The sequence below is a fragment of the Zosterops lateralis genome (assembly GCF_965231275.1).
Source record: "Zosterops lateralis genome assembly, chromosome: 8".
NCBI lineage: Eukaryota > Metazoa > Chordata > Aves > Passeriformes > Zosteropidae > Zosterops > Zosterops lateralis.
Window position 1 is genome coordinate 5,836,136 of NC_139768.1, and position 12,771 is coordinate 5,848,906.

General features: G+C 35.4%; 1 protein-coding gene across 6 annotated transcripts in view; it reads left to right on the top strand.

Annotated features, from left to right (window-relative positions):
* Positions 1–12,771, top strand: part of KCNMA1 (potassium calcium-activated channel subfamily M alpha 1) — a 412,932-nt gene that overhangs the window by 240,550 nt on the left and 159,611 nt on the right. For all 6 annotated transcript variants that reach the window (XM_083866064.1, XM_083866060.1, XM_083866061.1 and 3 more), the window contains exons 4-5: positions 47–140; positions 1,056–1,167. In XM_083866064.1, coding sequence (XP_083722190.1) covers positions 47–140; positions 1,056–1,167 — 206 coding nt within the window. The remainder of the gene's footprint in view (positions 1–46; positions 141–1,055; positions 1,168–12,771) is intronic.

Genomic DNA, 12,771 nt, shown 5'->3' on the forward strand with positions numbered 1-12,771 from the left:
ACTCACATGCTGACAATTTATTCTGATTTCTTTGTCTTTCAAATAGCCCAATAGAATCCTGCCAGAATTTCTACAAAGATTTCACATTACAGATCGACATGGCTTTCAATGTGTTCTTCCTACTCTACTTCGGCTTGCGTGTAAGTAGCATGTCCCTGGTAGCAAGAGGCAGGGAGGGAATACAGCTCTTGTATGTTTGAAATGATTGAAATAGAGATTGTTTCTTCTTTGAAAGAAACACAATTAATACCTTCTTTAACGCAAAAAAAAAATATGAGCGTTGTTTTGAAACACGTAAGGCAAAGTTTTAAGAGATAAAACTGCTTCATTAAATATCTTCATTATGCACTTTCCCCCCTTATTTGTATATTTATATTTATTGTTTATATAAAGCCAGTGTTTTCATTACTGTTTCATTATTAATAGCATTGACCTTATTTAAGCACATAGGCAAGTTCTAACTATGATGTCCTGTGCATCTAAGCTTGCCAGTTTCCCTGGGCTGCTTTTGTATTCAGGAAAGAGAAATGACCATGTTCAGTTCAAAAGACTGAAGTGCTGCTGCAGTCCCAAACTATGCCTTGTAGGAGTCATCCTGGTGATCTCCTCTGGACTGATAATAATGGGACTCCTTGTAAACCACTCTGTATTTAGAAATTTGTGAGCAGCAAGTTCATGATAAGACTACTACCAGCATATTGGTGTGCTAGGACAGAGGTGATGTACTTCGAAATAGTTTATAATTGCCTACACTTTTCTAATGTTACTGATGCATTGTCAGTAAATGTGGAAAAAATATTTGTAGGACGGATATTACAACTGATCATGTAGATGATCTATCTCTTTAGTTAGACCTTTCATTTTAATCTCAGTGTGATCATTGAGAAATGCACAATACAGACTTCCTTCCAGCGAGACGTGTTTTGTCTGGACTGGCCTAAAACATCAGTTCGTGCACGAACTTTTGAGTTTAATATTTCAGAGCAGACACCTGTAGTCAGCCTGAGAATAATCTGATTCTTTAATCTCTTCCCCTCTTCATTTTCTCTTTACAGTTTATAGCAGCCAATGACAAGCTATGGTTTTGGCTAGAAGTTAACTCAGTGGTAGATTTCTTCACGGTCCCTCCAGTATTTGTGTCAGTATATTTAAACAGAAGTTGGCTTGGTAAGTACGATTATTTTACCTTTAAAATGTTTGTTATAAAATTACTTCAACTTTGCACATTTTGGTGGAGAATTTCTTCACTTTGTGTCATTGTGTAAATAGAAGAATGTTACCAAAGTTGTTTTCAAAGTCAATTTTAAGCAGAAACGTGGATTTTGTCACAAAAAACACTTATTATATATGTTTGTTTTCAACTCATTAGTATTATCTCCTACTCTAAGTGGTGGAGAACTCCATTTTGGAAGTAATGTGTAACATGGGGCTGCCTTTATCAAACCATGAATTTGATTTGTCTCAGCTTGCAGCCTGAACAGGTGATTTAGATAATTCACTCACTGAACTGGATTGTCGTGAATCATTGTCAAGAATAAAATCAATATATTCTCATTGCATTTTTTGAGCCATCATGGCTAAATCTTAAATCCACTGAAGTGGCTGATTGGGGAGATACATTTAGGACACTTAACATTTTTGTTGGACTGCTAGGAATGCATTAGAAAAGGTATGCCACATGTAAAAGGGCAAAATGAAATAGAGAGGACAGTCAAAAAACGTCCATAATGTGACAAATGGAGTTTCTTGTACAAGTGTTACATGCTCTCTCATTGGGCAAAATGAAGTTTGAATCTTGTGATTTTTTTATTCAGAGAAAACTTCCTAAAAATGGCATACTTTGTGATTGGAATGTCTTTAGACAACATATGAAACCTCACAGTTTGGCAATTCATTGCTCTAGAAATACAGGCACTTGTCTGTGAAAACTGAAGAGAATAGTTATCTTAAATGTTTCATATGGAAAAGAAAATAAAGAAAATAAACCAGAGGGTCTTTGATAGTCTTATAATATTTTCATCTTAATATAGAAGTGCAAAGATACAAAAATTATTGATGATATTTTGTTTTATGGAAAGAGCTCAGTAAATTTACAACCACAGTAAAGGTCATATAGCCATATCAGTCGTTATTAGTATGCCAGGGAAGAAAGCAGTAAAAGAGCCAGAAAAGATCACTACACATCCTCATATGATTACTCCCTTTGTCACATATCACTTCTGTCATATATAGAAAATTAAGTAAGGCTTTTTGAAAGAGAAAATGTCATACAGTTCCATATTGTGGAAGGAAATAAAATTTAAAAATAAGGTATGTAAGTAAAAAGCATGCTTATTCTTGAAAGAAAATTGCTGATTTCACTAGCTATAACTTAATCTCAGATTCCTGGCATTATGTGAATTAAAGGGATGTATTTTCACTCTTTCATGTGATGAATCAGAGTTTCCCAAAAACTTTGAGATTGAAATCCTTGGGGATGAAGGCTATCTGAGAGAATAAATAGAATCACAAAATCCATTGAAAAGGAATATGAAATGAGAAAAGTAGCAAGACCACAAACTCTGGGAAATGAGGCAGAGATAATTATTTGGAATGAATACCCTTCATGAAAGTGACTGTGTAATTGACTGACTCATGGTGACACAGCAATCCAACTAACAGTACTGACAGGGATAATGAGAGCGTTTGCACATTTAGCAGTTTCTGCTGCGTAGATTCTATAAGTTTTATGTCAGTTTTCAGGAGGAGTTAAGCACTCACAGGGTTGAAAAGAGTTCCATATCTCTCAATTACACCACCATCACTTTATCTTGATTTCTTGTTTATAGCCCCACTTTGCTGGTTTCTCATGGAATCCTCCTGAGACATTTCTCACCTGCTGAGGCAAAAAACTGATGTGTTTTTTAATGTTGTCATCTAAGGAGTAAAGTATTTACAATGCTTTAGCTTTGCACCTGCTCCCAGAGGGGTTTTTATCTTAGATAAATCATCCTTAGTGAAATCATTCACTAATTCAAAAATGTGAATTGTTTGGATTCTTAACATAGCTTTAATTTAGACCAGCAAGGTATTTTGAGAAGCTGTGATGAAAGTATTTTTAAGTAAATATATTGAAGTGTATTAACAAAGACTGTGTATTCCTTTACACCTTTGAAAGAGATGGCTGAATTTACTGTCTGTAGAGCTCAAATACTTTCATCATACTTGTAGGTAATACAGAGATAGGACTGAGTGTGTGAGTAGCAGGGAAGGGAGGATGTTTAAACCATATTATTCGGTTTCAGGTTAGATGCCTACCTTCCTTTTTTCTTTTATGTGAATATTGTAATTGAGAGAGATGTCCTTCTGCTGAGGGTGATTCAGAATATATGAGTTTTGGGTTTTGCACAAGTTGTCCCCATGTGTATATAGGATTAGCAGGGAGATTTGCCTTTTAGTGAGGCAAGCAGAGAGTGCTTAAGGTCAGGCAATGTGAAAATGATTCAACATTGGCACATTTTAAGGATTTCTTAATGATTTAGCAGGTTTCCTTTGTACGCTTTGGATTTCAAGATCATTTAGGAGCCAAAATAAAATACACCATCTGGAGTGTATTGTGCATCAGGGTCTTTCCAGTTTATTACATTATTGATTTGTGTCAATCAGCTGTAATGAGTTCATTGAAGTAGTTGGCAGGATCAAAGTCCCCAGTCTGGCTCTGTGCATGCACAATTTTACAAGAGGTGTCCTGGTTTAGCCAACTGACTAGTATCAGTATAGAGCCAAAGTTTGAGCAGTATTTTAAAGAAACCAAACTATCCTAAGTAAATAATAAACTTTGCCTTTGTAAGTGCTTACAGAAAGATGTGAAGCATAGCAGAGGACGTGCTCTGAATGTATCATCTCTTCATGTACCGTAGTGGAAAGCCAGTGGATTTTTTCTTTCTTACGCTAGTTGAGAAATGTCATCATTCACCTGTTATGGACCTCTTAGGATGTGAAGCCTTCTCCTTTCCCTGCTACTCTTTTGTATTGAGCTATTCATAACATACATTCTTGCACCTTGAAATACTGTATATTAACTAAATTTTCAATTTATATCAATTCATAAAGGATGTTGTTTCAAATTATTCTTCTACCTAGAATCTAGTTTGCAGACATTTGGTATTGAAAGATCAGATTATGCTTTTTCAAGAGGTTTCTAGGAATGTCATTATGATTGATGTCTGAAGTAAAGCTGAAGGCAAAACAACACTTCAAAACTGCAAAATACCAATTTTTTAGATTTGGTAAATCCTTCAGAAAGGGCTTCTGTGGTATCATTTTTGCTTGCACAGACAGCCTAAGAAGAGGAAGCACACAAAAAGAATGCATTTGGCATATGGGAAGATTGGGGGAAGAACAGGAAAAAAACCCAATAAATTTGTAGTAATTCAGTGATATACAGTGCTTTATCATGCTGTATAAAAAAATCTTATATTCTGGCTTGAGAACTGTACAGATATGAACATCACTGTGCTTTTGGATGCTCATTTTCATCTAGATCTCCATGACATTTTTCCAGCACTGTTTTGCAAACAGCATTTGTGTAGATACTTGCTCATAAACTACAGCTCTACTTTATAAAATCATATGTATTACTTGCACAGCTCTGTACAAGAAACTTGCCGATAATGGTAGGACAGTTCTCTAGGTGCAGGATTCTACACAGTGGAGAGAATTTTCCCAGGGGAGACTTGTGGTTTCGGTATCTACGTCCGGTCTGAGAAGCGTGTTTCCAACAACTCTAGTGGACATTTAACTTTCTTGGTGAATCAGGGAATGAAATTGGTTTCCCACCATGGAGAGAGAGACAAGACTTTGGGAGGAAAAGCAGATGTGTTAAGATAGTTAAAGGGATGGTGTGAAGCCTTCTGCCCATCCACCAAGTGTTCTTCAAGATGAGGCTTTCGGTAAAAATCTATACACGAAAATATTTGTTTTAATGTCATGTTGACTTTCTTGCTATAATCTCTACAGAACAGCTCAACCTGAAACCATATTTGAATCTGGAGAACACTTTATTCCTTTTGGAAAACTTAGATAGTTTAATGGGATTTAGTTACACTGACACAAAGAAGTCCTCTGATAGTTTGGTTGTAGGGATACCACTTTGACTTTGCAGTCACTTTCTGGATTTTGGTGCATCTACAGGTGGCAAAGCTCCTTTGCTTAGCACCTTAAATTTACAGTCGTCTGCAATGACTTTATTGGTAAGTGTTGTGCATTTCTGCCATCTATTGGTGGAATCTTTGAATGCACATCCAAATTCTACAATATTTCTCACAAAACTAGTGTCTTTTATACAGCTTTGATGTATTTTTTTTGGTCATTTTACTTATATTATCCATTATTTTGTTTATAATGGAACACAAATTTTCTAAAATTTCCTAGAAGAATTTTATTTTACGTGTATCTGCATGTGTACTGCTTTTATGTATGGTAACATTTCTTTCTACACTTCAAATGCCTTCAAACAAATATCAGTGAATTCCATGAAAAGACTTTTGAATTCTCAATGTGCTTGGTGATTTCTCATTAAGATGTCATTGAATGGACTGTAGCACATTGGCATTGTATTGAAGACAATATTTTTGCTTTTTTTCTGGACACCTCAATCAGTTCAGGTTTCACAGAGCATCCCTATTTTGATGGGGCCCCAGTTAAAGTTATACTGACCCCCCAACAGGCATTTGAGTTGCTACAGTATTACGACCAGAAGTGACAAGTTATATTCGTCAAAGTCTGTGACAGATTTTTATGGATATTGTTGCATTCATTTGTCACTATGTGCTTCTCCTCTCTCCTCCACTGATGAGAAGTCAAACAAGTAGCCAAAAGACACTGGAGCAGAGCACAAACACAGGGACAGCACTAGTTTCAAGTGTCATTAGTGTCTGTCATCTGACATGCATGGGAACTGTGTACTTGTTTCTCTACCTCTGTGAACTCAAAGCAAATGGGATAATTTAAATCAACAGTCCCTAGTCTATCTCTGTGAGTGGTACTTAACATTGCACAGAAAAATGACCCTAAAAACATTCTGATTTCTGTTCTGCTCTGATGGGGAGGGTCGATAGGCAGGGAGGGATCTTGATTTTTTCATGTGTGAATGAGTGTCAGGCTTACCAAAAGTAGTCTTAGTTTCTGAATTTTGAGAAGCTGTTGAAAGTTAATATCATAGCTGCTTCAAAAAGTGCTTCATACTGTATTTTCCAGGCTGGATGGACTAGTCTGACCTCCTTCATCAATAACCTGGCTGAGCAAGAATGTATCTTAAGGGGAAGAAAATAAAAAACCCAGTTCTAAATTTATAGTTAAATACAAGGAAATGTTATCTATAAACTAATACATATCGTTTGTTGCTGTCCTGCTTTACACAATTTCAAGCCCTGCTTGTCACTCACTGTCTTCATTATCAAGCATTTCATCCTCTGGTATCATTGCTTAACAATATTAGGCAGAACATGAATAGAAACATTAAATAACTTAAGGTCAAGAACACATTCCTAACAAGACTTCCAGGGAAGACATGCCAGATACATTTGAAGACTCCCTGGGGTTTAGTCCATTTAATGAGTGCCATGGCAATGCTGTGTAAATGACACCAGTATTTATAGCTCTGTCATTCAAACATGTCATTTAATGGAAAAGCAAATGGCATATGATGCTTTTCTAAATGTATACTTAAATATAATTACTTATCTTGACTACTTAATTACTTTGTAGTAGAATTCTTTGTTTTGTCTGAGATTAATTAATAGGCTCATGGTTATTTCTTTTGAGCTTATGGAAATAACATGAACTTTCTTCTGGAACTTCTATAAACTATATATGGCAGACTTGCCTAAAACCAACACTAAGTAGCCCGCAGCGTTTTAAAAGCTATTGGATGCAAGTTACCAAGACATGATGATTTACAAATGTCTGGCTTAATAGGTGTGTTTATTTGCTTTCTCCTTGGTCTCCTTAATCACATTAGGAAGGCGAGTATGGAATCATTACATGATTACCTTTTTCTAAGTTATGAAATAAAATATATTTGGGAAATTTCTGCTTTTTCTCCATCATTACTGAAATGTCCACCATGTTTCTAGTCATGCAACACAACAATTAAAATGTCTTTGCAGTGCAATAAGTCTGTGGTTGGTTATCATAAACATTTTATTCTTTTTTGAATTCTGCTGTTCTGAAACGGAAAAAAAAATCTAACTATTTTGGACTTTTTTTTTTTTTTTTTTTTTGTGAATAATACACATAATTAGTATTTTCATTAAGTGACCAAAATTTGAATTCCTAGTAAGATCTATTTGTCATACAACTGACCCTCCCTTCAGTGAAACACTCTCAGTATTCTTTCAGGGTTATAACATTTAGAACTTCTAAAGGTATATTAATGTTTTTCAGCATATGTTTTTCAGATACCATGCTGTAAGCCAAACTGTTTATATTTCATACAAAGTAACATAAGCAGCTAGACTTTACATTAGTTGATGGAGCAAAATTATCTGTTGTTACCATTGGTTGGTGTTCTGTGTTACGTTTTTTCTGGACATCAATCCATAAATGTTGAAGATCAAAGTCTTCCCAATTTAGTAATTGAGAAACACAAAATGCTTTTTTTATGTAGATTGACTGCTAAATTCTACATAGTTTATAATAACCAATTTTATTTTTCCTCATATTTAATTCGGTAATACTCCCCTCTAGGATAATAACAGGATAGTAATAGCAAGTATAAAGGATTTATGTTGAAAAATAGATCACTTCAATTTCCTTTAATAGCCAAACATTTTGCATTTTTTAAAAGATATTACATAATTTTCTTTTCTCCAGATCCTTTTCTGTCCAGTTGAAATATGTTCCCAAGAACTGGATGTTAGGTGAAAAAACAGACTATTTTCCTTTTATCCTTCTTTGTATTATCAGTTTAATTACTTTACAGCTGCCCTTGGATTCTCTAATGGTCTTTCTGACTCTGTAATTAAGTTCTTGTGCTTCAGTGGAGGCTACCCTGACTGCTGAGTTTTGTCTTTAGTAGATTGTGGAATAATACTGTAAAAGGAGAGAACCCATTCCCTCAAACTGCTGAGGGAACCCACAATTATTTATTCTGTCTTCTGGCATTTGAATGAGGGGCAGTTAAAAATGCTTCTTTTAGTGTCACGTTATCATCAGTCAGATGATTTCCAAATTTTCTTTAGCTATCTACCACATGTTACTGACTTGCACACTTTCCTTAATGGTAATGTGAGAGATCTTAATGTTAATATGAGAGATTAGGTTGATTTTTTTTTTAATTTGACTGTTTCTTATCTTATGTCAGCTGAATGACCAGTTGAAAATAAAATTCCATTCCTTGTCTCTCAAATGGTATGTTAATATGTAGAGTTTCTTGTAGGAATTCAGTCTAGTCTATACATTATCCAGTTGTAATTCCCCTGATGGCTTCTTTTATTGATTTTTTTTTTTACTGTGTTTTTAAATATTTTGAATCTGAGTAAGTTTGTTGCTGAGTGGGATCTTCTCAACTTTGAATTTTGAATGGTTGTTGTTTACAAGCAACTTTTTAAGTAATAAAATTGATACCTGCATAAATCCAAAAGGGGAACGCTTTATACCTAGAACATGATAGTTTATATTTTGGCATTTTTAACATGAGTTCTGTGATCTCTGGTTACTGTTTTTGATCTTTAGCTCGCTTTGTGTTTGGAATTTCTGCAACACTGCTCAAAGGAACTATTTTGTCTTCTAAGCCCTGGTCCAAATGTACAGCAATGTCCGTGCAGTTCTCATTAATTCAGCACCAGTTGTCTGGTGTGCTCTGTGGTGCGTGAGTCTGGCCTTATGTGGAATTAAGAAAAGATGCATTATTCAGTTTAAGTAATTAAAAACCCCAAACTGCATATCTGTGTTCCTCCTGACTTTTTTTGCAAGACTGAATTAAGCAAAAGCAAATCCTCTTGAGACTGGAATTGGTATAAACTGATGCAAAGATAGTTGAGGTTTCACTAGAAAGATTAGAAGTTAAGAATTCTGTACAAGACTTGAGGAAGTTCTTTTGCGTCTGTTTTTTCCTGCATATCAAAGGGCTCTGATGGAACTTAGGTACTCACTTGAGACTGGAAGTTTATTTAAACTGGATCATTCATATCCTGCCAGTAATCTTTTGGCAATTCTGTCACTTCACTTTATATATATGAAACTAAGAAAAATCAAGAGAGAATTTGGTTAAGATTTTTCACTCACGTTATAATTCCACATTCAAAAGAGGAAACTTTGTTAATATGTTTTTTTTTTACATGCACTGCTTGACCCTCACCTGAGAGGTCCAAACTCCATTGGGATTAGGTAAAATGACTTCTTGTGCCTCAGTGCTCCAGGTATCAACATGAGAACAGCCAGGTCAGAGCCTGCTGCTGGTAGCACCAAGGTTGTGGTTCAGTCCCTGGATGGGCCATATACCTGAGAGTTGTACTTGATCCTTGTGGATCCCTTCTATCTCAAAACATTCTGTGAATCTGTTAAGTTTTGACCTTCCTGCTCAAATGACATTTCAGAATTAATGGTTGGATGGCTGAAAATCTGTTCCTTTATGAAGTGTTCTGTCTTTATGGTTGCGGTATTTTACTATACAGAGTCAGACAGCGTATAGAGTAGGAAAATTTGGGAAATAGTCTTAGAGCTGAATTATTTAAGGCTTTTTCTGGAGTTTTGAATTGCAGGATATTTATACCATCTGGCAGTTTCATACAATATTGACTTAAGGCAAGGGAACAGTATCCTTCATAGTTTGTCACATTTTGCCACTTGTTTCACATCAATTTTTTGAATGCTTAACATTCTCTAGTGTTTATTTATATTCTTACATTATACGGGGCTTGTACTTGATTCACTACTGACCCGCAGACATTTAGCCTTCATTAACCTTGTTATCACCTTGAACAGTGTTTAGTATCATACTATATCAAATTCGAAATGAAAATAGAAACAGAGCAGAGCAATCCATAAAATGAAGGACTTATTTCTGCACCACTCTGAAGATACTGACTCCTCCACAGCTACTTGCACTGCTGTGGCTCACCTAATGGATTGCCAGAAAGTTTGCCAATAAAGACAATGGTGCTCAGAGTCCAAGCATTGCTTGCATCTGCATGCTTTGGGAACTTTTTTTGTTGCTTTTCTTAGTTTCTTCTGTTCAGGGAACTTATTAATTTGGAACGATGTTAAAGAAGCTGCTACTAAACTTGAGAGTGCATTTTTGTTTCATTCAGGCATTTAAGTTTAAATGGTTTTTGAAAAAGTTGGTGCATTGTGTTTATAAATTGTATATGATTATTAAAGACTTTTCTCTAAATCTATCTGGTGATCTTCTCTGCTTTGATATGTATAAAAGGATATGAAGTGAAAAAAATATTACATTTTCTTGGTATTTTAGGCTTCAGTTATCTGAGTTTTTCTACAAAATTGCACAGGCATTATTTACCAGAAGCAGGTTTTCCTGTGATATTTCTCCAGATGCAACTTTGATTCAAGAGCTGAATATTGGAAAAGCAGTCTATTTTACTTTATAATTTCATTTGTTTGTTGCTAGTAAATATATAACAGGTGGCAGATAAAAAACCAGAATAATGCATCTTTTAATTTAAAAATAGTGTTAGAGCAGAAAAATGAGGGCTTCTACTTAAGTAAAACTGCTATTAAACTTCCTTTCTAAAGCCATTTTCTTGTTGCAGTTAGAGGTGATTTATAGAGGGAAATTATTTTGCCATCTTTTAAAATCACCTTTATAAAGTAAGGCAGATGGAACTGTGCTACATGGACAGGTTTAGTACACAGCATTTTATTCAGCATTATCCTTCAAGGAGTGCTGGTTTTATTCAAAACAGTGATACTGTAGCATCACTGTGGATGTTTAGCTGAAACGAACCAGCTGTATCTTATCTTTAGTGTGAAGTTCATTTTGAAGAGGTTTTGCATGAAAGTTGGGATATCTAAAGACCATAATCTTCATAATCAAAAGTAAATTGGGATAGTCCCTTTCAAGCACAGATGACTGAGAGCAAAATGCTTTTTGAGATTTCTGATGTACTCAAAACTCTCTAGTCGTTAAGTTCTCCATTATCACCTAGTTACTCTGCTTCTCAGTATAAATTATCTGTCAGCTTTGTCTTCCTAATTGCTGATTATGTTTTCCTTTGATCAGCCCAACACTATGTGGAGCATTTTCCTACAAAACTGAAGGAGTTTTTGTGTATGGGTGAGCTCGTGGTGCAGAGCTGCACTGGTGCCTTTCCAAGCACTGTGTACCCAAAGGTTAATGCCAGTCTCATTCATCCCCACTGCAGCCCCTTGGCCATCCAAAGTGTCATTTGCTTGAAGATGGGGAGTAATTTCAGCTGACACTAGACTTGGGGGTGTGGATCATACCTACAGAGCCCAGCAGAAGGTTTTATTTAGTTGAGAGCTAGCTGGATTATTAATAGCCAAATAGAGCACTGAGACTGTGTGCTGAAAGTGAAGTGAGGAATATTTTAATGTAAAAATATTGTGACTATAAATTCAAATGAGATGGGATGGTTTGTAAAGCAAATGGTATGATTTGGGCTTTTATTATCTGTTAAATTCCATACTTGGTTCTTTCTGTGTTGCTTCACTTTTCTTCCTGTTGTGGGCAAATTGTAGATATCAGCGCTGTAAAAGCAGAAACTACTGGAAATACCATCTGAATTGTTTCATGTCCACTCTTAACTAGGAAATTAATCTAGAGAAAATTATATATCACTGCATGTCGGGCAGATCCTGTAAGAAATATTCTGCATTCAGTGGAAAATAGCCAATGATAAATAGAATTGAGGAACAGTCTTCTTGGAAAATTTCATACCCCTACTTTACTAGGCACTGGTTCTAATCTACTCTAATAGTGCATAGAAATTTCACTGGCTTCTCTTATTGATTGGGTAACATCAGCCTTTATTTCTGTGCATCTGAAAGTATGAGAATTTTCTTCTCAGTAGGCAGATCCCAGATTTTCTGTCTGATGTGAATTTGAAGAGAGGAGCTTTAAATGCTACTTTCTTTACTGGCTGTATTCTTGACTCAGTCTTAGTGAATTGACACTTGCAGTTCTCAGACCTCGTATTTAAACATGATACAATACTGGGGAGGTGAAGACTACTTTTTAGTACTGCATTGGGGTGAAATAAGGGGTGCTGAAACATGGTGTATGGATCTGTGCAAAAGCTGTGTTTGCAAAAAGCAGTTAAAACACCATAATCTTTGATTTCTCTGGAATTTTATGACTAAATTCTTAATCCTACTGGTCTGAAATACTCTGCTTATTGTTGGTACAATAGAAATTTACAAAGTGTGCAAGGAATTGTTCTGTACTCTGAGTGAAAGACTATTTCTTCACCAGAACAAGCGTACATATTTTTTGAATATTTGTCATCCATCTGGTCAGAAAATGGCATTAATGTTTTTGCACCTGGATCATAATCACATACAGAATTTTGTGGTATATAATTTTCATAACTGATTTCTCGTAATTAAATTATCTGTATATATCTGCCTATATCCATTCTTTAACTATTTCCTTTGTGCAACTGGAAGGCTAAAGAGGCTCACTGAATAGGATGCATTAAATTATACCAGTTGATTAGAAGTGGAATACTTGACTCCTTTTCAAGCCTTATTTCATAGCATGGTCATTGTTTCTTTGGCAGTTATGGGCTGTGCCTTGTGACTCACGGG